The sequence below is a fragment of the Cololabis saira genome, chromosome 2 (assembly GCF_033807715.1).
Source record: "Cololabis saira isolate AMF1-May2022 chromosome 2, fColSai1.1, whole genome shotgun sequence".
NCBI classification, from domain to species: Eukaryota; Metazoa; Chordata; class Actinopteri; order Beloniformes; family Belonidae; genus Cololabis; species Cololabis saira.
Window position 1 is genome coordinate 16,485,582 of NC_084588.1, and position 24,732 is coordinate 16,510,313.

The 24,732-nt window shown below is 39.5% G+C and overlaps 2 protein-coding genes across 4 annotated transcripts in view; one reads left to right on the top strand and one right to left on the bottom strand.

Moving 5' to 3' along the window:
• The first annotated feature begins 4,968 nt into the window (after nucleotides 1-4,968).
• On the top strand, nucleotides 4,969-6,489 carry cdkn1ca (cyclin dependent kinase inhibitor 1Ca). The gene is made up of 2 exons (XM_061709207.1): nucleotides 4,969-5,411; nucleotides 6,145-6,489. Exons 1-2 carry the CDS (start codon nucleotides 5,033-5,035, stop codon nucleotides 6,243-6,245), a joined length of 480 nt encoding a protein of 159 aa, XP_061565191.1. The 5' UTR covers nucleotides 4,969-5,032; the 3' UTR covers nucleotides 6,246-6,489.
• A 9,668-nt stretch (nucleotides 6,490-16,157) lies between these two features.
• The window catches only part of kcnq1.1 (potassium voltage-gated channel, KQT-like subfamily, member 1.1), a 76,522-nt gene continuing 67,947 nt past the window's right edge, over nucleotides 16,158-24,732 (bottom strand). For 2 of the 3 annotated variants that reach the window (XM_061709234.1, XM_061709218.1), the window contains 4 exons: nucleotides 19,126-19,220; nucleotides 17,696-17,742; nucleotides 17,533-17,594; nucleotides 16,158-17,007 (listed from right to left, as the gene is read on the bottom strand). In XM_061709234.1, coding sequence (XP_061565218.1) covers nucleotides 16,750-17,007; nucleotides 17,533-17,594; nucleotides 17,696-17,742; nucleotides 19,126-19,220 — 462 coding nt within the window. In that variant the 3' untranslated portion in view covers nucleotides 16,158-16,749. The remainder of the gene's footprint in view (nucleotides 17,008-17,532; nucleotides 17,595-17,695; nucleotides 17,743-19,125; nucleotides 19,221-24,732) is intronic. The other variant, XM_061709226.1, reaches the window with a different exon arrangement.

A 24,732-nucleotide genomic window follows, 5' to 3' on the forward strand; every position in this document is an offset into this window, starting at 1 on the left:
GCTCTGATGCTCTGTTGTATGGAAATACTTCAATAGGTGGCCCGTTGATGCTCCACAGGCAGCATGCTGCTGCAAGGTGACCCCCCTGCAGCCTGTTTCTCAAGCCAGTCTTCACCTAAAAATAGAAACAATAAGGAGGTTGTTTCTCTCAATTTCCTGCACCCCTGGTTTGTGTCTGATATATTATTAAATGTCTATTTACAATAGGGCAGCGACGTACCGGAGGAGCTTGCTCAGAAATGCAAAAATCAGTGTACAAACACAGCCTAAAAGACATTCTAAAATAAGCTCAAGGTTTCTTGACTCACTGGTATACTATAGCACTATAGGACAGAGTAACTGTGATGATGAAGGCTTCCCTAGATCACTGTCGATCGGGTGATTGATTGTCTCATAACTGAGCTGAAGAGGCATTTTTCAAAGAAAAGTTGTGAGATCATGCAAGGTGTGCAGTCTCTGAACCCAGACAGTGCAACTTTCTTAAATGAGGAGCCTCTTTTTGCCTTTGCGCAGACCTTTGAGTCAGATCTAGGGGATCCTGAACATGAGGTTCACCAAACCAAGCGACTTCTTGATAGGAGAGTGAAAAGTGACAGACCATCTACTTTCTTCTTCTTCTCCTTTCGGCTTTTCCCTTCAGGGGTCGCAGCAGCGAATCTGTTGCCTCCATCTGAGCTTGTCTTCTGCATCCTCTTCTCTTATTTATATCTATAAAGCTCTTCTTTGGTCTTCCTCTGGGCCTCCTGCCTGGCAGTTCAAAACTCAGCATCCTTCTACCAATATATTCACTATCTCTCCTCTGGATATGTCCGAACCATCTCAGTCTGGCCTCCCTGACTTTATCTCCAAAGCCTCTAACATGTAATGTCCCTCTGATGTACTCATTCCTGATCCTATCCAATCTAGTCACTCCCATAGAGAATCTCAGCATCTTCATATCTGCTATCTCCAGCTCTGCCTCCTGTCTTTTCCTCAGTGACACTGTCTCTAGACCAAACAACATCGCTGGTCTCACCCCAGTTTTGTACACCTTTCCTTTCATTTTAGTTGAAACTCTTTTAGCACACATCACACCTGACACTTTTCTCCACCCGTTCCATCCTGCCTGCACACGTTTCTTCACCTCTTTTCCATACTCTCCATTGCTCTGAACAGTTGACCCCGAATACTTAAAATCCTCCACCTTCTCTATCTCTTCTCCCTGTAACCCCACTCTTCCACTTGGGTTCTTCTCATTCACACACATACACTCCGTCTTGCTGCGGCTAACCTTCATTCATATCCTTTCCAACCTCCAAACCTCCACCGCTCTAGCTTCTCCTCCACCTGTTCCCTGCTCTCACTACAGATCACAATGTCATCTGCAAACATCATAGCCCATGGTGATTCCTGTCTAACCTCGTCTGTCGGCCTGTCCATCACCATGGCAAACAAGAAGGTGCTCAGGGCTGATCCCTGATGTAGTCCCACTTCCACCTTGAACTCCTCTGTCACACCTACAGCACAGTTCACCACAGTCTTAGAGTCCTCATACATCTCCTGCACTGCTCTAACCTACTTCTCTTCCACTCCAGACTTCCTCATACAATACCACAGTTCCTCTCTGGCCACCTTGTCATAAGCTTTCTCCAGATCTACAAAGATACAATGCAGCTCCCTCTGAACTTCTCTATACTTCTCTATCAACATCCTCAGACCAAATACTGCATCTGTAGTACTCCTTTTTGGCATGAAACCATACTGCTGCTCACAAATGCTCACTTCTGCCCTTAGTCTAGTTTCAACTACTATTTCCCATAACTTCATTTTATGGCTCATCAGCTTTATTCCTCTGTACTTGCAACACCTCTGCGCATACAGACCATCTACTTTGCTTGATTTTATTGTGTTTCTTGACGATTACAAAGACATTTTCCATGAGATATTCAAACTTTGCAAGATTGCTATTGTTACTCCAACCAGCACTGCTTCTGTGAGAGAAGCTTTAAAACTGATTAAGACTTACTCAGAACAACAATGGCAGATGAGAGGTTAAGTCACCTTGGAACTGTGATACTGGTGATAGTTAAAACTTGGACTTGTGTCAAATTGTCTGTTGATTGATACCCTTTTTTTGAGTGGCCGTGTGTGTGTGTGTGTGTGTGTGTGTGTGTGTGTGTGTGTGTGTGTGTGTGTGTGTGTGTGTGTGTGTGTGTGTGTGTGTGTGTGTGTGTGTGTGTGTGTGTGTGAGAGTGTGTGTGTGTGAGAGAGTGTGAGTAACTGGGTGAATGTGTGCATTTTCATTTGTGTGAAAATGGTTGGTTGTTGAAAAATTGTTACTAAGTTGTGTTGCATTTTGTATATTGTTAATAAAGTGCAAATTACATAGACAAATCTCATCTACTGTGTACTTAATACTTATATTCAATTATTAATATAAGTATAAATATTATGATATTTAAACTCAGATTCAGATTCAGACGACTTTATTAATCCCTTTGGGAGGTTCCCTCTGGGAAATTGACATCTCCATCTCACTCACACAGCACTGTCATTTGCAAATCACATACACACCAAAAACCAAACACCCATATAAAGATAAAAAATTAAAAATAAAGATAAAAATTTAAATTAAAGCTGCAAGCAGCGATGAACGGGCCATCGCACCCTTGTGCATGTTCAGGCGTGCTGCAGTGGAAGTGCTTGAAAGACTTGCATGTAGATTCTTCAGGCCTGGACATTTAGCGGATGACACCACCCACGACTTTCTATATCAAACCATCCAAAAGTTATAGTAGAAAGTAGGAACTATCAAATATGGACCAATCAGATGAAGGGGTGGCGCTAATTCAGGCCAATGAAGGTCAAGTACTCAAAACCGAGTCAGATGACACCACCCACGACTCTCTATGTCAAACCATTCAAAAGTTATGGCAAAAAAAGGGACTATCAAATATGGACCAATCAGATGAAGGGGGGCACGCTTTTTGGCGTTATCGTCACCACGGTAACGCTTTTGACTGAGAAAAGTCATGCGCATCGTCGCAGGATGGAGACGCACATTTTGATGTATAACACACCTGGGTGCACAATACGGTGCAGGTGAAGAAACGGCCAAAGAAATGGCATAAATTGCGGCAAAATTACACGATTAATTAAAAATGGCCAACTTCCTGTTTGGTTTCGGCCATGGCCCCAAGAGACCTTTCTTTAAGTTGCAATATGATACAGGTGTGTAGCGATTTTCGTGCATGTACGTCAAACCGTATTGTGGGGCTTGAGGCACGAAGTATTTTAGGGGGCGCTGTTGAGCCATTAGGCCACGCCCATTAATGAAAACCATGGAATATCACATTTTTCGCCAGGCCTGGCTTGCGTGCAAAATTTGGTGACTTTTGAGGCACGTTTAGGGGGTCAAAAAGGCTCCTCATTTCGTCGGAAGAAAAACAAGAAAAACAAAAACTCCTACAGATACAATAGGGCCTTCGCACTGTCAGTGCTCGGGCCCTAATAAAAACAAAAATAAAAAGTGCAGTACCATAAAATAGAATTATATGGATAGAAAAGAAATAAATGTCATGTAATATTGCACAAAGTTATGGCACTGTCCTGGTTATTGCACAGTTATTGTACACTGACTGACCCTCTGTTCTTCAGTTCTTCTTGGCCCTCCTTCCCCCCAGTGAGGAGTTGAACAGTTCGATGGCACGGGGGACAAAGGAGTTCCTCAGTCTGTTGGTCCTGCACTTGGGGAGGAGCAGCCTCTCACTGAACCGGCTTCTCTGGCTGCTGATGACAGTGTGCAGAGGGTGGCTGGTATTGTCCAAGAAGATAGCCAGGGGTTTGTGCAGTGTTCTCCTCTCTGCCACTGTCTCCAGAGGGTCCAGCTTCCTGCCAACCACGGAGCCGGCTCGCCTGATCAGCTTCTCCAACCTGGAGAGGTCTGCCTTTAAAGTGCCCCCCCCCCCCAAAAAAAAGATAAGGGGCGAGGATTTACGGGCAGTGGCCCGCCACTGCAGAATGAATGTAAAGGAAACAATGGGGACCATGACCACATCTGGCTTGCTCTTTGTATTGCAGAACTCTAACCTCCATAGCATAGCAAACTATGATTTCCAAAGGTCTGTCTGAGCCCATGCAATGATTTCAATTACAGAATCATGTCTGTTTTTAATGGTGTGCTTCCTGACAGCAACAATATTATAATATATATACTTCCGATATTTTGTGCGTCAATGATGAAAAATTCAAAATCGTCCCAACTGCATATAGGGGAACATCCTTCTGAAATTGTTTCAGATTTGTAGATTCAGTTTTCCACAGATTGAGGAAGATCCGCCCATCTTTTCTGTCTGTCTATGATGCTCTGATCTGTTGCCCATTAACCTAGATTGTTACAAGATGTTTCTTCAGATGTTTCATTCTTGCCCAACCTATTTTCCAGCCTTTAGTTGCCCATGTTCTCATTTTGCAGAGCACTAAATTCAAAATAATAATACTTTGAATTTTGAATGATCTAATATTTTTCATAAAATGATTAAACTGTCTCACTTTACAAAACTATATGTTTCTGTTGCAAACGATTGGATGCTGTTTTTATCTTCATTCTAGTCGGTGTCCCTACTTTTTTGGATTTAGAGTTGTATTTAGAGTTGTATTAACATAGCAGTCGGAGTGGCCATAACCCAATTATTCATTGCTAAGGCATGATACATATTCAGGCTATGCACTCTCAGTGCCCCCAATTTGAAATCCTCATTGTTAAAATTCTGAATTGGACACTTGTTACTAGCGGCTTTTAAGGTCTCAGAGGTCTTCATCATCACTCAATAAATGAAAGGATATAATCTCCTGCTCCTGTCCCCAAGCGAGACAGCTGCGGCCAATCAGAAGCCTCTGCTCATTGTATACAAACAAAACACCACGCACCCTGCAGCCTTTAAATCTCTCCACAGCTCCGTGATGACCAGAGCAGACAAGAAGGACGCAGCTGAAGCATCTTAAACTACATGCAAAGTTCCCCCCAGTTCAAAGTTCTCCCGAAATCATTAGAATGATGAGAATGAATCCAGTAGTTTGCAGGAGTCTGTTCGGCCCGGTGGACCACGAGCAGCTGCGCCGGGACCTGCAGCTGCAGCTCAGGGAGATCACGGAGCAGGACAGCCGGCGCTGGAACTTCTGCTTCCAGACCGACACGCCGCTGGCGGGCCGCTTCCAATGGGCGGAGGAGGCTCTCTGCCGGGATTCCTCCCAGCACAGGGAGGCTGTCAGCACGACAGCGAGGGAGGATGTGGAGGAAGCGCAGGGAGCCGACCAGGAAAACTGTGCGAGCATCTCCAACACCCGCAAGGCTCCCGCTGAGGTGACACCGCTCCGGGGGAAGAGGAGGCTCCCCAACGCAGCCGAGCCCGGAGTCAAGGCACGAATCACAGGTACACCACTGTTTCATATCCGCCATAGACCAGGGGTTGGCAACCCGCGGCTCTAGAGCCGCCCTGGTGGCTCCCTGGAGCTTTTTCAAAAATGTTTGAACTTTTTTCCCTTTTTTCTTCTTTTTTTTTCTTTTTTTCCTTTTTTCTTTTTTTCTTTTTTTTCCTTCTTTTTTTTCCTTTTTTTCTTTTTTCTTATTTTTTCCTTTTTTCCATATTTTTTTCTTCCTTTTTCCTTTCCTTTTTAATCTCGACATTTCGACTTTTTTCTCGAGATTGTACTTCAACATTAATCTCGACATTTCGACTTTTTTCTCGAGATTGTACTTCAACATTAATCTCGACATTTCGACTTTTTTCTCGAAATTTTGACTTTTTTCTCTGCATTTCGACTTTTCTCGAAATTTTGACTTTTTTCTCTGCATTTCGACTTTTTTCTCGAGATTTCGACTTTTTTCTCGAAGTGCATAATGAAAAAAAAAATCTTTCCCCAGTTATAACTAATATAGATGCAACATGCGTTGGGTTCATTCTAAGGCCTATACAAGACTTCATTTTTTGCGGCTCCATATTTGTTTTTTTGTGTTTTTGGTCCAATATGGCTCTTTCAACATTTTGGGTTGCCGACCCCTGCCATAGACTATTAGTCAATTTCAATAAATCAATAAATGCATACATAGAAATCGAATATAATAATAATGATATTCATTTATTTCTTTTTTCTCTTTTCTGCTAGATTTTTTCCCAAAGAGGAGGAGGTCAACAGAAACAAAGAGCATCATGAGCCTTTTTAACACTGGTTCCAGTGAAGCAGCTCACTGCAGGACGATAAGATGAACATTGGACTCAAAGTGGACTAATTATGCTGCTATTGTTAATGCATTTGAATGGACGGAATGCACTACAAACCCATTTTATTTTATTTTCAGTGTTGGTATATGGTGCTTGACACTAATTTCAACTATTATTTTGGATATTTATTCTATTTATAGACACATTTATTTAAAGTCTGTTTAATTTCCTTAACATGTTGTGCCACAGAAATGTTGTTTTTTTCCCATGTTAAAAAATCTGATTTGGTTTCATAGGCTATGAGTTATTTCATTTTTTTCCTCTCATTTTTGGAAAGTTATATTTAGCCCTTGTGGTCTCCCTGTTCATTTTATTTGCAGGAATCTCCCAGTGTAAGGCAATTTAAAAAACTGCATATCATGCAATCTACAGAAAGCTAGAAGTAGATGGATGGCCTCCAGTGTGCAATTTAATGCACCACTACAGCAAAAGTCAGTTAAGGAGATCATGTGACTCTGATTGTGCCACATTGCTGTTTTAATGCTGGTATACTACATACTAATAATGGCAACCCGACCAGTATATGAACTTCATACTGTGTACTATTTACCATTACCATTTTCAAAGCAGCATACTACACGCTAACTTGGCCATCCTAGCCATCTGGCTCAATGAGTGTATATTGCTTTACAGCATTATATCATAAATCAGCAGCAATGGAGCTACAGTGAACACAATAGAAGGGGGGATAAAGACAGTCAAGAAAGAAATGATGTACGAAAAAACGAGAGATAAACAAGAGACCTAACAAGAGTATTTCTACTACTCTCTGAGCTAAAGATCTAAACGCTTCCCTCATGCCACTTTCTCATGTCCAGATATTTTTTCCCTTATTATTTAAATTATTCTTATTCTGAAACAAGCACTATTTTGTCTTTGCCATTTTTGTACCTTTACACCAGCATCAGGTTGGACAGCAAAGAAAGAATTCCATTGCACTGGGAACTGGCTTTCCTGTTGTATTTGACAATAAACCTCTTGTATCTTGAATCTTTAAATTCATAAAGCTCCAACTGTTATTTTTAATAAACTTTCTAATTCAGAGCTCACATGCTTTTTTCCCCTTGATAAATCTGATTATTGGTACATTGAGAACCACTCTAACATATTAATATGATTCCAAAATAAATATTAAATATAATGTGACAGAAAGCCACACCATTCAGTCAATGCTTCACAGATGTCTAGTCAAGGGCATGTTCGAGTAAACTGGGTGCTGTGGCACATAAGTATTTTAAAATCATGATATAAAATGTGCGCTTTACTCAGTAACATTTTATTTTAAACCAAGATCTCAACAGTTAATGGTACGCAGACTCAAACAACTAAGTAATGCTTGACTTACGCACAGTGTTTAAAAGTATGGTTTAATGCAGGTGTCATGGAGTCCAAGAATAAATGTGGTCATTGAGCAAAGCATAATCTTAAAAAAAATGAAAAATCTGTAAAATGTAACATTTCCATAGTCCCTTCATAAATCTGCATGAAATACTCCGTATGGCCCAGGTTAATTTCTCCAAATGGCCTGACCTGTTGCTGTGTAACAATAATGTTTCAATTAAAATACACGTGTAGCTCCTAGGCTTTTTATAAAATTAAAAGAAGTTTGTTTTTCAAAGAAAATATTCCATTAGGCCTTGAGTTTTCCAGTACTAGCTAGCACAGTGTACATATTCTCTCAAAAATCCAATGCAAAGGTACACACTTGTCAGTGCACACCAAGCAAATTGCTTTCACGAAAAACTGTGAGGAAGACTTTTTCAACTTTGACAGAAATCAGAGAGGTTCCCATTGGAATAAATGAATGGATTGCATGATCGCAGAGAAGCAAAGAGAAACGAGACACAAGCTATGATTTTTTGAACCTAAAAGAACTGAAGTGAGAAAAAATACAAGATTTCTTCAGTCATTCCAAGAAAAAGAAACTGAAAAGTGAATATTCAATAAATTAATAATAAATGGCCTGGGAAAGCTGAATGCTTTGATATTTCAATTGTTTTAACTGGTGATGAAAAATGTTCTGAGGAACTGTGAATAAAGAAAGTGAAACAGGAGAACAATGGTGTGAATGTTTCTTTGTTCACACAATGTTCAGTTTATGATTGGTTCCTTAACTTAAGGTAAGAAATATGTTTCAGATTGAACTGGATTTTAAATTACATCAAGTCATGACAAGTCATGACTTTGCTCAGCACTGCTGAAAGAGGAGTACAGCTACATTTCTAATCAAATTGGAGACTCTTTTCTAGATCAGTTTAACTGACTTTGTTGGATGTGAACAATAATATATGTATTAATCACATACATTCTTAGTAATTCATAATTTGTTAATGGAGACATAACAGGACTTAATCAGACATCTTGCATTAATTCATGATCATCATCAGTCATAAATTACTGAAACATTTATGAAATACGTGACTTATTTTTATTATAAAGATTTAAATAGTTTCATCTTTTCAATCCCACTATGTGAAACATTTTGCCAGCCTTGGGTTTAGAAGCTATATACATAAAAGACACACACACACACACACACACACACACACACACACACACACACACACACACACACACACACACACACACACACACACACACACACACACACACACACACACACACAAAGGCAGAACTAGCAGTTTAGCTTATTGTTATACATAGGCTATATATTATATATATGTATATATATATATATATATATATATATATATATATATATATATATATATATATATATATATATATATATATATATATATATATATATATATATAAAAATTGAGCTTCATAGTTGTAAATGAAATATTTGCAGATGATTGCTCTTCAATAATACTGCAGGCATATGAGAAATATTTCTGTGTCAGCCACAGATGAGTAGGTTAATAAGTGCCTCTCTGCAGTCAAAGAAAACTCAATTGGAACGGAAAGTTTAGCGGCCAAAAGAAGAAATTTGTTTCAGAGTAATTGCATTTCTCGGGTCGTATTGTGAAATATTTCATAATTACTGTCATAAGGAATGTGCTGTCAAGCTTTAAATTATATCCATTAACATGAATTGTAATTTCATGTTAGCCCATTAGAGAGGCTGGATCCTGCAGAAGTGTATTCACTCCCACTGTGTTGGGGTTACACCTCTAAAGAATTTAAAGAGGCCATCTGGCCGGAGAGCAGGACAATGGCCACAAAGCAGAGTGTGCCATCTATTTCACCTGCAAATGAGCCTTTGGAGACCCCCTACCACCACTTTACTCCCAGGCCTATCCTCTCTTTTACTCTTTTCACTTTGTCCCTTTTCATAGTCAAAGCAGTGATATTTTGCCCATTCTGATGGTGGCTCATTCTTCCAAACACACACTTGTGAGTTGACAGTCCTCACGTGGACACACAAGCAAAGAAACAACAAGGGACCTGTTATTGTGCTATTTCAATCAATGTTTAAACTATCTCCTGGGTCCAGAAAGTCCCACTGCTTCTCATTAAAAAAAAAAAAAAAAAAAAAAAAATCAATAGCATAATGAACAGCCCATAAAGACGTCCACCACAAACTGTTCAGTACATCAAGAGTGAATGAAACTGTTGCTGACAACACTGCTGTAACTGTTTCATTAAAGAAACGGTAAAATTGCTGGATGCATCTAAAGAGTCACATTAACTGCAATTAAAAAAACAACAATCAAAAAAAAAGCTGAACAAACAATATGTCAGGTACAGTATATGTTAAACTGATGTTAATCCATATATATATTGTTAAATGTTTATTTGACCAGGACGGATGACGGCATGCAATATTTTGATAGTTGCTGCTTGTGAAATATTTTGTTCTTGTGGTCTGAATGGTTGTTTTTGGTATTGTTATTATGCTATCTTAAGTTTTCTTACATTTTATATGTGTGTGTGTGTGTGTGTGTGTGTGTGTGTGTGTGTGTGTGTGTGTGTGTGTGTGTGTGTGTGTGTGTGTGTGTGTGTGTGTGTGTGTGTGTGTGTGTGTTTGTATTTAACATACTTTATTTTCTTTGAAATGCAGTCATATTCATTTTCTGGGGATTTTTTTTTTTTAATTTGTGGGATCAACGGGCCAGTTGTACTGTTGTTCATTTTAAGAGTTTATAATAATAATTGAGTGAATAATAATAATTGTAAGATGATGATGACAATTTTTAACTAAATAATTTGACTAATGTTATCTATGACTTGGCGACAGAAGCAGGAGATTACATCCATTCATTCACTGTGTGACGAAGACCTCTGAAACCAACAAGTAACCAATTCAGAATTGTAACTATTGTTATTAGTCACAAAGGACTCGGAGAAAGAAAATGTTGCTTTTATAAGGATACTCATGGGTCAAATTTGAGTTATTTTTCCTAGTGACTCCATGTCCAAGAGTTGTAATAACCAAATGCAGAGCTTGCAGCCTCCGGTGCAGACATTTTTATATATATATTTTTTTTTCATATATATCTTTCGCAGTTGCTTAAATAACTGCGAAATTAGAATCCAAAATGCCTCTGTGTAATTATTGAGTGTTTATAACCAAAATTAAAGTTATAATATTGTAAAAATAGTTTAAAGCCATCACAACCTGCTGTGAAAGTGTCCCCTCACCATCTCCTAGTCTGCACAAAGACCAAACACCACACTTCAGGAGGGTGCACACCATTGTTGTGGTTACGTGAGGCAGATGGTCACTTGGGCCTATTATCGACATGGCTGTTTGTGTTAAGGAATGCATGGACACCCCACGGATGGTCAGCAACAGAAAGGTCACCATCTGCTGTCCAAAGGTCATAAATGTAAAGGACGTGCATAGAAGCCTCCTTTATAAACTAGCGAGGACATGGCGCAGCCACTCCCTCCTTGTGGCGTAAAAAGAGGTTTTAGTACAAGTGATGCAGGGGGGAGGCATCTTGACTGATTCCTCTATTGTTAAGAATGTCTTTGATTAAAAATAAGAAACCATTCATTTTAGATATAGAAACCAAAAACCAAAAACTCTTCTTACTTTCAGAATACCTAGGGCATGCAAAGAAAAAAAGAAATTAAACTAATTTGTTTTAGTCAGAGATTCCCTTGAAGGCACCAGACACTTTTTGGAATAATTATCATAATCCTTTATCATTTTAGACAAAAGTGTTCCTTAATAAATGAATGAAAACATTCACAGAACAAAAAAAAGCATCTCATCTAACTAAAACGTTTGAAGCATTTAAAGTAATTAATGTTCAGACGCAGATTGAATTACATTTAATGGAAAAATAAACACACTAAACCACAAAACATGATGCAAAGGAAAAGCCAGTGTTCTGGACTGACCTGAAGAATTTCAAGTAAGGTGATTCAGTTTATCATGAAATCTTATAAAAGTACAGTATGTACGCACACACACACACACACACACACACACACACACACACACACACACACACACACACACACACACACACACACACACTGTATAATATAATATAATATAATATAGGAATCAAAACTATAAAAATGATAATTGGTTAGTAATTAATTATCACACTACATAATATTGGATACAAACATATCCACTCTCTATGACATCATAGGGGTTGGGATTTTCCTATATGGTCTCATTCTCCGGTGGTTTTACAGTAATGTTGGAAGTTCAGGAAGGATCAAGTATCGTTTTTATTCTGTTGGATCTCCTTGTATATCTGAATAAGCACTTTTCTTTTGTTTCCAAGATGTTTTCAAAGAAATGCATTTTTGATTGAGCCATGGTTGGCCAGTCTTCTCCTTCAGAGGATGCAGTTTGTTTTGTTGTTTTTGTTGTTTCTTTGGCAAAACTTCAACGATGACTGTTTGAACAAGGCTTATTATACCGCTACGCAGAAGGCCCAAAGCTGACGCTTGTGATTCTGAACCATAAATCTTCTTTTTCTCCTTGGGGTCCAGCTCAGAGTTGGAGCGTTTCTCATCTCCTCCATCAATCCCCTTCACTCATTTCTTGCAAAGTTTAACGTTTATCCTACAGTGAACAGTCGTTTCTGTTTTCTTTTATCTATATTTGTTTATGTGCGTGTGTTTGATAGATTTCCAAACCTCATCAGTAAAATGGCAATCTTCTCGCTTCTTTTCTCTCTTCCCCAGATCAGGATATACAGCATTATATAAGGAAAACAATGGTAAAATGATTATGGCACCAAGAAAACCTTGATTGCTGGCAACTATGAATTCAACAGTTTGGTAACAGCATTGTTAGCTTTATTCTGTGGCTGCAAAAGTCCTCCGACTCATTCTACATTTTACCATACTTTGCATATCTACACTAATAACTAAACTGCTCCAGTATCATGAAATTATACCAATACATTTATTTAGATCCTGAGTGACTGAAAAACAACACAATTGGCTACATAATACAAGCAATGAGCACAGAATTGACCAAAATGCAGACTGAATGCTGTAATCTTTGTTGTTGCAGTCCCGTTGTGCTATCAACTTTGAAATCCTGAATCTGATTCAAGCATGCAGAGAAGGATCTGAAGTGTTGTGTTCAATCAAATCAAACTTTATTTATATAGCCCTTTCCATACAGTAAAATGCAGCACAAAGTGCTTTACAATAAAAACAGTCACTCCCACCCATCAGCCAACCCCCTAACCCTCCATCCATATTCTCTATGAATAATAAAACATGATCAAAGATACAAAGACATAATAAAATGGATAACATTGTTAAATGGAAATGTTAATGTAGCGTTGATAACATGATATGTCTAAAATGTGCATTTTTTTCCAGCTACAGGAGTTTTGCAGGTCATGAACCATTAGCTCCGCCCTCCAGAAAGGCCCTAGTGTTTTGGACCAATAGCAGACCACTTGAGTTAATTTAGCTTGTTTTTAGGAAGAATCTCTTCTTGTGATTATCGATCTTTGTAATTCTGAAATAATTAAAGGCTTTACAAGTTAAGCCTGGTGCAAAGCTACTCTACAAGTACCAGAGATTTAGATTAGATGGCTTGAAATGAGCATGATATGGCCACTAATAGAGAATAATTGTATCCCACAATGTATCCAAGCTGGGACCAAGTGAAAGGTAATGCAAACCCCACACAGACTGCCAGTCTGTCACTGGGCCACACAGAGACAAACAGGACAAACAACCATACAATGAATTCCTAACAGCTGTGTGTTTAGTAGGAAGGTAGTGTACCTGGAGAATAAAATGTCCAGGTAGAGGGAAAATATGCATACAAGAAAAGCCTAAGATTTAAATATGAATCAAACAACTTAAGTTTGAAAAAGTTTTAGAACTGCTAAAGTTTGAACATCCCATGAGACCTTAGCCCTCAGATAACTTTTACTGAAGTATCAGACCTTACACCGCTTGTTAAGGCTATAGCTTGTTAGAAAAGGTCAGGTGATGCAAATTTCAAAGCCCTAGAAATACTTTGATTCCTCAAACCTTCTCTCATTAGTCAGCAGTCATGGGCTCCTTTAAGCAACTGCTGAGCATTTTTGTTTTTTAAATTAGGGAAGCCATATGAAAGTCGGAAAGTGCTTTAAGGTACCTGTTTCCTCAGTTTGTTGAGTAATTTAGAGATGGTGTTAACAGAATAATGCAGGTCAAGACATAGAAACCCTGCCAAGTGAACTTCTAATATGCTTGTTGTAAAGCCCAGAGTAGATGTAATCATAGTAGAAGTTGTCCAATTACTACAAACTGCCCTTGTCTTATAACCACGGGCAGGTGGAACATTTCCAGTGGTAGAAAGAAGAGTAAAAACCTGAAAAACACCATCAAACATCACACTGTGTTAAAAAAAACTGATGATAAAGGAAAAGAACAGCACAAGTGCACCATACAGAGGCGCAAGCTGAAGATTTTGCCACGTTTGGCTGACCAAAACATCCTTGAAAATTTATGGCTAGACCTCAAAGGAGCAGTGCAAATAGAAGAATAAGCCTTTTACAATGAATGGGAGAAAATAATCCAAAGAAGAACAGAAAGACTAAGGTGTTTATAAGTTAATTCATGCCAAAGGTGGTGATACTGAGTAATAACCATGCAATCTCTTCCTCAGTGCATTGCTACTTTTGTATAACCCTGAAAGTATAAAAGATTAATCTAAAAAATGATTAAAGTAATCCAGTTCAAAGGGTTAAAGGAATATGGCACATTTGACCTCATGCCTTTGAGAAATCAGTCAGTCTTTAGCTATCAGCTTGTCACAGTAACAGGTTTTGACTAAGGGTGTGAAAACATTTGTGTTGGATAAAGAATCATGACACAGCTTGTGGTTGCAGTGTTTTTGACATCAGTTTGAAACATTTCAAGTATAACAATAAAAAAAAAAAAAAAAAAAATATCTAACATATACAGCGCTTAAGAATGACTCTCTTATATAGTGTCCACTACCGTCTATCCTACTATTCTTTTAATCCTATGAGTTTTGTGTAGTGATACAAGTAATCGCATATTGAATAATAGAACTTTTTTCACCATGCGTATATTTATTTAACGAAAGTGACAAAAAGACAAACAAATCATCTGGGCAGTACTCAACACCCGCTTACTTCTTCCATATGCTTTGAGATGGTAAGTGATTAGCAGCCACATGTGTTAGAACGGGATAGCTGCAAATCATCAGCACTAGATGAGCGGCTCCTAAGCAAGTCTGTGGACCTCTATAAAGGCAGACATTTTAGTGGCTTGCGTGCAAATTAAAAGAGAATTACACAAAAGACCTGTGATTTATGTGATTTGTTTGGAAGGGTTGCTGTCTAAAAACGTGTGGAGGAGCATCAGGGCACGTGGAAGCTCACTTGTGGGAGCAGGTGTGCCGTATACGAAGGCTAAAGTTCTCATGCAGCCAGCTCAGGTTCAACTTCCAGCCTCTCACACTTTCTCTGCCCAAATTTCTTGCTGCTACAACAAAAAAAAACTGGAAGCATGACTGGAGTTTGTAAAACTGCATCTGAATAAATAACAACTTCTCGGCTAAAACAAAGACAGCATTTTAGCAGAAAGTTCAAGTCAAGCACAGTGGGTGAGGGTAGATGATTTAGGGTTTCGTTGTAGCCACATATGCTGAGAACCTGCAGTGCATAAGTCATCAGTGAACTCCTCTCTATATCTGACTATTCTAGGGGCAAATATGAGGCCAGCAGTTAAAGCTTAGTCAAAACTACATGTAGGTCACACAATAGAACAAGGATCCGAATCACACAAGCAAATTTATATCAGAATGGACGAACAATAGATAAATCAAGGTTTTGGAATAGCTTAGTCTAAATCCAGACCTTAACTTAACTGAAAAACTGTAGAGGGACCTTAAGAGAGCTGTGCATGATTGAATGTCCAGTTTTGTAAAGATATAATAGGAATGGATGTGAGGATATGAGAAGATCTGACCAAAATTCCTCCACAACAATATGTAAGTAAGAGACTTATAAAGGTCATACAGGAAATGACTGCTTCAAGTTAGTCCAAGCTACTGAACCACAGCCCATGTGATTTTTTTTTCTCTTTGACAATTTTTTTTTTAAATAAATAAATGCACAGTGAAAAAGGCTAAATGTACGACGGAGTATTAGGGCCAAACTAAGACAAAAAAAAATTGAAATTACGAGAATAAAGTCATAATATAATGAGAATAAAGTCGTAAAATTACGTGAATAAAGTCATAATGTTGCGAGAATAAAGTCGTAATAGAATAAAGTCGTAATATTATGAGAATAAAGTCGTAATATTACGAGAATAAAGTCGTAACATTACAAGAATAAAGTCGTAACATTACAAGAGTAAAGTCGTAACATTACAAGCATAAAGTCGTAACATTACGAGAATAAAGTCGTAACATTACGAGAATAAAGTCGTAATATTATGAGAATAAAGTCGTAATATTACGAGAATAAAGTCGTAACATTACGAGAATAAAGTCGTAATAGCCTATTACAAGAATAAAGTGGTAATTTATGAGAATAAAGTCATAATATTACAAGAATAAAGTGGTCATTTATGAGAATAAAGTGGTAATTTACGAGAATAAAGTCGTAATTTATGAGAACTCTAACAGGAAGAGCCTCTTCTCCCTGTGTTAAAATGAGGAATATTGAGCATCTTGTGAAGTTATATTTATATATTATATTATATATTACGACTTTATTCTCGTAATATTACGACTTTATTCTCGTAATATTACGACTTTATTCTCGTAATATTACGACTTTATTCTCACAACATTATGACTTTATTCTCACAACATTATGACTTTATTCTGGTAATTCTACGACTTTATTCTCATATTATTATGACTTTATTTTCGTAATTTCCATTTTTTTTTGTCTTAGTTTGGCCCTAATACTCCGTCGTATAAATGTGAACTAGGATCCACTGTGATCAAATGATTTTTACTACTGTTCTTCAAGTACAAAAAAAAACAAAAAATGAATTGTAAAAGTGGGATGACTAACATTTGCACATGACTATACAAAAATGTGTTTGCTTTCAGGTCTCAGCCGCTCTCGTCCTGACTGCCAGCGAGGCTGAGGTTGGGGTTGTGGTTGGGCAGGGTGTTCGCTGTCAGGAAAGAAGGTGACGCAGACAGCTGCTCATAGCTTGGCAGGCTGTCTTGGCTGGGGAGTACGTTACAAGTCCGTTTGAGCCGCGGCCTCAGCCTGCCTACCCCTTCAGCCACGCCGACCTCCTTCTGCTCCAGCAATAAGGTGAGGGACTCTGCAATGTGGCCCAGAGTCTGGTCCAAGTGCGTTATCTGGGAGAATTGCAGCAGAATGAGAAGCATTTTCACCATGTGATTATGATTTGATCAAATGGAATTCTATTTTATTAAACATTACAGGAATATGGTAAACAGAGCCCTAAGAAAATGATATAAATATAATTATAGCCGAACTTATAAATGTTATATTTAAAAAAGAAATGCATTGATGATTTTCCACAAAATTGCAAGTCTTTGTGAACACTTGAGGAAGGAATTGTAGGTGGGTGGTTTATTTTGATGCATCTATAAAAATTTAAATAAAAAGTTATTTTATTTGCCACAAATCAGCACAAACTATTTCGGTATCATACTTGATTCCAGAAATAACAAGGTCACAAGAAATGTTTCATATTTCTTGTGAGTAAAGAGAGATCACTGTATTTTGATAAAAAAAATCAGTGTAAGAAAATCATGGTCTGATTGAAATGTTTGACTTTTGTTTTTCAAAAACACAACATGAAGTACTTCAAGGTGAGAGAAAAAGGTTTGTTTTTTCTGACTGTACATAAGTCCCACCTTGTCCTCCACCCTGTTAAGCCTGGATCCGATAGAGTTGTTGCCTCTGTCTCTGGCTCTGTCTTCACATGTAGACACAGGTCATGTAAACAGTAAAACCACATAATTAGGTCTGCACTTTGTTCCATGGGTTCTGTGATGTATTTGTGAAGTGTTCTAATACCTGAACCCGTCTGGAACAATGTCATCTTCCCTAAAGACTGGTCCAGCCTGAGAGAAACAATAGTCAAGTAAGACAAATATTTCTAGATTACTTCTTTATTTCCTGTTAATGCTATCAGAGCAGGAAGAAGCAGGTCCCCTCTTCTTTAAGAAGCTCAAGTTCAAGCTTATTCATAAAGCACTTTAAATACAACAACAGCTGACCAAAGTATTGGACAAGCAAAAAGAAAAGAAAAACAAAACAGGACAACGTTTTATGTAAAGCGCTTTGCGTTGCATTTTTTATTTTGTATGAAAAGCGCTTAATAAATAAATTTGATTTGATTTGAAGGTGCAAGACCATGTAAAGATTTTAAAACAAATAAAATAATTTAAATATAACGGACGGGCAGGCAATAAAGAGCTGTGAGCACAGGTGTAATATGCTCAAAAGCCCATCTTTTCCACTCCTAACACCTTTTTATATAATAAAGAGGGCAGTGCAGGAGATTGAGAGTCTACAAGTCTCATGATAATTGATAGGATTTATCAATTCAGCTTAACACTTGTAGACAGTTGACAAGCCTTTTAAAACCAAACACTTTACTCTTTATAGAAAATTTCAAAAGGTCAAGCAGTTTCATGATGGTAGATTTCACCAATTTCAGTTTATTTTTTATGAACTTGCATCATATAAATGTTGAATCCTGACATAATTGGATTGAATTGGATGAAGTGTAGTGAACTTGTTCTCCATGTAAAGTGCAGAGGGATAACTTTTGTTGTGAATTTGTGAACGAATGATTTGACCTTTGGGGTAATTTAGGCAGACATCTAGAGCAAGTATTTTATGCTAACTCTCACTCCTCTGAATGGTTTATCCTTCAAATGCCTTCTTATCTCTCTTAGCCACCAAGCTCTCTGCCATTTTTAAACATTCCACCTTGTCTCAACCTTCCAATTGAGGGGTCTGATTCTCTTTGGGGTGGAGGTGGAGGCTACGTTTGTCATTTTTAGCTCAGTTGGTCTCCGTTTTGCTTTTACAACGCTGTCTGAGATTAGACTTTTGTTTGGTCTCGTCCCTGTTTACGTTCTCCTTTTACTTTCCGTCATTTCTTTCTCGAGTCTCTTCATTCCCGCTACCTTGACGTCCACTGTGGCTCCGTGAGGTAGTTTCATTGTTGTTGATTTGGAATATAATGCTCTCCAACTTCCTCATGAGCACTATTTCTGTGTAGGGCATTTTTGCCAAGCATGGTGTCCAGCAAGTAGTTGACATAAAGTGTAAAAGGTCATTACAGAGAATTAAAGTTTGCTAGTCCATTAGTCTATATAGCCCTTGTTTCTTCCGGGCAAAAAAGAAACAAACAAACAAAATACAATATGAGCAGTTTGCATGTATTAGTCAGGGGAGTGAATTCCTGTTACGCTCGTCCTACTTTGACAGCGTACCTTCTCTGAAGCTCCTTGATTCGCACCATAAGGTTGAGGTGACCCTGGGAGTATTGTTCAATCACGTCTCGTACATCATATGGCTTACGGGCTTGCTGCAAGAGAAAGTAAATGTTTCACATTGTTAAACTGAAATCGTGTTTAACTATAGTCACCTTGTTAGGCATGAAACCTTTACTTAGTTTTCTTAGTTTCTTCTTACTTGTCTGAGGTTTTATTTTGTTCAAGAAATGAACTTAGCTATTTAAAGTCCTTGACTGGGGTTCTTTTTCATGCTGGATGTGCTTTTTACAGCCCAGATAGAAACAAATTATTCTTTACACAGAGCCGTTTGTAAATACTAATCAATGTTGAGGAAAGCCTTTAAGGTTGCATTTTGTCTCTGTTGTGTAAAAGTCATTATGGTCACAATGGATTGCAGCCTCAGATGTGTAGTTAGAGTGTGAAAGCAGCTTTAAGTAAAACTGCTGCAACACTGGTGCTGAATGTTTACTGTACAGGTCTGTGGTAATGCTGCAAAAAACCGCAGAAACTACAATACCAATTAACACATGTCACCAGTGTTGTGGAACAGATGGCAAGCCCTTTAAGCTGCAGTTAGTATTTTCATTTTTCTCTGTATCAGCTTTAGCTCCCACCCTCTTTACTGCCCTAGGTTACAAAATTTCAAAGTATGCATTACACATGCCCCTGGATTTATTTTAAAATTGCTTTCTTTAGGTTTTTATGTCAACATGTCAAAGCCTTTGTTAGTTTAAATGTGTGAGTTTCGTGCTGATCTAAGCCCTGTAACTGATCTCTGCCTTTAGAACCAAGGCAGCTGATAATAATGTAGCTCCTCCAGCTTTCCAGCATTGTTTAAACCTGTCAAATTCTTCCAACCTACATTTTCTGTTATTCTTCTTCCTTCTCTTTATACCCAATCTTTCTCACAATGCCCCTTTCAGCAACAATTGTTACTAAACTTATGTTCTTCTGGTATAAAATTAATCATTTTCACTCCAAAAACTCTTTTCTTATGAGCATACCCACTGATAAACAATATTTATTAAGTATTTATACCATTTATCCAACCATTCACTTCCACTTATCTGGGTTTGGGTCCCACAGGCAGCAGCTTAACCAGAGACACCCAGACCCCCGTCTCGTTATCCACCTTCCCCAGCAGGCAAATATAATCTCTCCAGCCCATCCTTGGCCTGAGTCAGGACCTTCTACTGACTGGACATGGCCAAAACACCTCTGTCCTGGAGGAAACAGATGATTGAACCACCTAAATGTGTCCCTCTTGATGTGGAGGGGCAGAGCCTCCCTTTTCAGTGCCTTTTTGGATGACTGAATTTCTTGCCCTCTCTCTATCTCTAATGACAGCAACTCTGCAGAGGAAACTAATTTTAGACATGTATATTTGCAATCTCATTATTTAGGTCACTATCCCCACTTTGTGTCCATAGACGAGGACAGGAACAACGATCGACTGGTAAACAGAGTCCCACCTTTTGGCTAAACCTTCTTTTCACTTTTTACAGACACCCTTTGGTCCGCCTGTCAATCTCTTGTCAGATCCTTCCCTCACTAGCGTATAAGACCCTTATAAACTTGGGCCCCGTTTACACGGAGCAAAAACAGAGGCGTTTTCATGCGTTTTGGCCGTTCGTTTACACGAAAACAGAGCTCAAAGTCACCAAAAACGATCATTTCTGGAAACTCCGGCCAAAGTGGAGATTTTCAAAAAACTCCGTTTTCACGTTTGCGTCTAAACAGAGGAAAACAGAGATTTAGGCTTCAGAACGTCACATAATGCAACAGAAACGTCACCAGCGTCATGTGTGCGACCTGTGTTTACAATTAGTTTGACCACCGTCAATATTTTCTTGTATTTTACCTGTTTTATATTCTAAAGTCACACTTAAAAGTAACTCCACTTCTCTGTCACTCCAAACGAAAGACTCTCGTTCCGTCTTGGAAGTAAAGCCTGAATTATGGTCCCGCGTTAAGTCGACGCAGAGCCTACGGCGTAAGGTACGCAGCGATGCGCGCCGTACGGTGAGCGTCGCCGCGTACCCTACGCCGTAGGCTCTGCGTTGGTGTAACGCGGAACCATAAATCAGCCTTAACTGGAAGTTACACGTGTCATTTGTTGATGTTTTTTCCAGGATTCTGATTGGCTGGCATGACGTTAACAGCGTATTTATGCGGATTTGTGTAAACGAAGAGATTTTGAAAACGATCTCGTGTAAACGATGGAATTTTTCAAAACGTAGAGGGGGAAATATCCGTTTTTGTAAATACCTGGCTATGTGTAAACGGGGCCCAAGAACTCCTCCACTTTAGCCAGTAACTCCCCATCAACCTAGTAAGGGCGTTCCACCCTTTGTTGACAGCACAGTCTCAGATTTGGAGGTGCTGATTCTCATTTCTGCCACCTCACATTCAGCTGCAAACTGTTCCAGTGTGAGCTGACGATCCCTAAAAACGGACGCCTTTACGCTGGAGCAAGAGGGGGCAAACATCTTGCCCCCCTAAATAAAACTTTTAGAAGTTGAGAAAGGAAATACTAGAGTACCAGTTTTCATCTCGTCTACGCTCTTACCCTCCATGCTCTGTTTGTGTGCAGGCTCACACAGCCCTGGGCAGACACCCCCACCCCCCCCCCCAGGTAAACATCACATCATGCTGGTATGCAAATGACCTGGTGTCAGGTTTCTAAGTGGTGAGGGCAGAGCGAAATGAGCTTTGAAGAAGTAGCAAAATCACAAAATTATGGCAACCCATGAGATAATTAACAGACTTAAAAATACATCTATATTTGTACAGTCAACTAGGGAAAAGCTCATTGTTCTTCTCACAGTTTGTCTGTTAGAGAAGTGTTTCTTGCTAAATCCCACAAGCCCCACCATGAGCCTGTCTGCTGCATATCGCACTGAAGGTCCTGTCTGTCGCTCAGACCCTGACACACACTCCACCCCAGCTTTCAGCTCTCCACTCCACAGTTATCTCATTTCATATACGGATGTAGTCACAGCAATTTTAGAAAAGCTTATTCACTTTCCACTCCAGAGTTTCCACCCCAGCATCCAGCAGCTCACAAAGGGAAGGTTTATGCCGTCTGCGTGGCTCTGACCAATCAGCTTTGTTGCATTCAAGGACCTGATTTGCATTGTTTAACCTGCTTTTTCTTTGCTTATGGCCCAAAGTGATACAGAAGAGGGAAAAGGAGGAGCTAAATGGGGAAGGCAATAGATTTCGAAAATGGAATTTCAAAAACAATTTTGAAAATGCAATTCTCCCTCCCTCTTGCATTCTCAAATCCATTTTGAAAATGCATCTGTGGATTCAATGTTCGGTTAGTAAAACACAAACTGAAAAAAACAACACTATTACTATCTCAAGAGTACTGGTCGTGCTATAAGGTTTCTCTGTGTAAAGGAGTTGGGGCTCCGTTGGACCGGAGAAACTTGAAGTCATGCTGCAGTGGGTAATGATGACGACGTTGCTTCAGGTCCTTTTCTAAAAGTGATGGCGTATACCTTAGATCAGTGGTTCCCAACCCTGGTCCTCGAATGCTGGTGTCCTGCATGTTTCAGATGTCTCCTTGCATCAACATACCTGATTGAAATTAACCACTGTCATCAGCTTGTCTTCAGGGTCTGCACAACTCTGTCAGTGATGCAGTCATTTGTATCGGGGTGCCTTGAAGCAGGGACACATCGAAAACATGCAGGACAGTGTGGCCCGAGGAACAGGGTTGGGAAACACTGCTTTAGAGAAGGACGAGTAGCTACAAAGCAATACTAAGGGTATCCCAAAAGCTGGAAAATACACAAAAATGCAAAATATACATATCCCCCCGCCAGAACTAAACTGTCTCATCTCATCTATTTCTATAATATTAAGGACATTTACATAACTGCTCTGATCTCTGAGATTACAAACATCCTCAACATTTACTATTCATCCACTCTGGATCAATTGCTTTCCCATTACAATAGTGAACTTCATAATCTTCTTAATATCCTGGGGCCTCATTTAAAATGGACTGCGTAGGAGTCATACTAAAAGTGCACGTACGCTCAAAAGCCGAAAATGCCGGGCACAAAAAAAAATCCGGATCAATAAAACCATGTGCACGCAGATTTGCACGCAACGTTCCTTTATGAATCACAGACCTGCGCAGCTGAATCCGCCTCTAATCCCGCCCTCTACACGCCCATAAATGCATATGGATGAGCCTACTGAGCATGCGCAGTGGCTTCCTCCAGCCTGTTTGGCGTCAGAATAAATTAGAAGTAGCAGCCACCGTGACACTGACTTTCACGGAGACAGAGATGTTGTAGATGATGTGGAGGACAGGAAAAAATAACTATATAAATAGTATCGCCTACAATAAAATAAAGCGAGTGAGTGGCAGCACGCCGTTGCTGCGCTAAACGCTGTGAGTTCCCCGGCGCAACAGGGGGGACACACGTCCCCCCGTCTTTTCAAAATCATGTTTTTTTTCCCCTTACTTTTTACAGTTTAAAAACTAACGGTAGGCTCAGCCTTAAATTGCAAATTATCAAGACACTGTATGAAAGCGATACGAAAACGGCCCCGCAGCCCCGCTTCACCCCCGCTCCCCCTCCTCCCCTCCCGTCTCCCCTCAGAGCTGCTCAGGGCGGGTTTATGGTTCTGCGTTACACCAACGCAGAGCCTACGGCGTAGCTGCGCGTCGCCGCGTACCCTACGCCGTAGGCTCTGCGTCGTTTTATCGCGGGACCCTAATTTAGGCACCATACACCCGCACGTAAAGGTTTCACGCGCACGTAAAACTCATATATATGAAAAAAAATCTGAGTCCCTTTAGGGGCCCCGTGGGGCTCCCTAAACGCAGCCCCTCATTTGTTCTGTCCTAAAGCGGTTGGTGAAGAAGAGGCTGCAGCTCCAGCAGCACCAGAGTCCTGACTGACTGAGCTTCACACACAGAGGACACGATCAGCGCTATTTTATTTTATTATTTTATTATTTTAAGTCTGATATATGTTGTGATATGTGATGACATTATTAAGAGTATGACATGAATCTGGCTTCATTTCTCCACCTCACAGCCTGCGTCGCCAGTTCCCCGTGTCTTAAGTAAATTCTTACGGGAGGGTCCGAGTTGCCGTAAAGATAAGCAGATTTTTCGGTTAGTTTTTTCTTTTTAGATCCGAGGATTTGCGTAGATGGCGGCTTCCGCAACTTTCAGGCGCTTTTTCTGCGCAAGCAAGCTTTATAGATGAGGCCCCTGGTTCCTCAGAAAACATGGGCTCCTTCACTCACTCTTCACCATGGTTTACACCCGAACTCCGGAGGATCAAGGCTATCACGTCCCATAAGGATAAGTCTTATAATGACATCCTCCACTATAAAGATATGCTATCCACTGCAATATCTAGATACTATGGAGATTAAACAGGTTCAGGTGATGGTAACACAAAAGTACTATTTTCATTTGTTAACAAAGCCCTATGCCCATGGAATTTTTGTAATGCAAATACTGACAATATCGTCCAGCAGTTAATTCACAGTACATGCACTCCACCTCTCCCATCTGCTGTAAAGTCTTTCTTACAACCACTTTCTAGG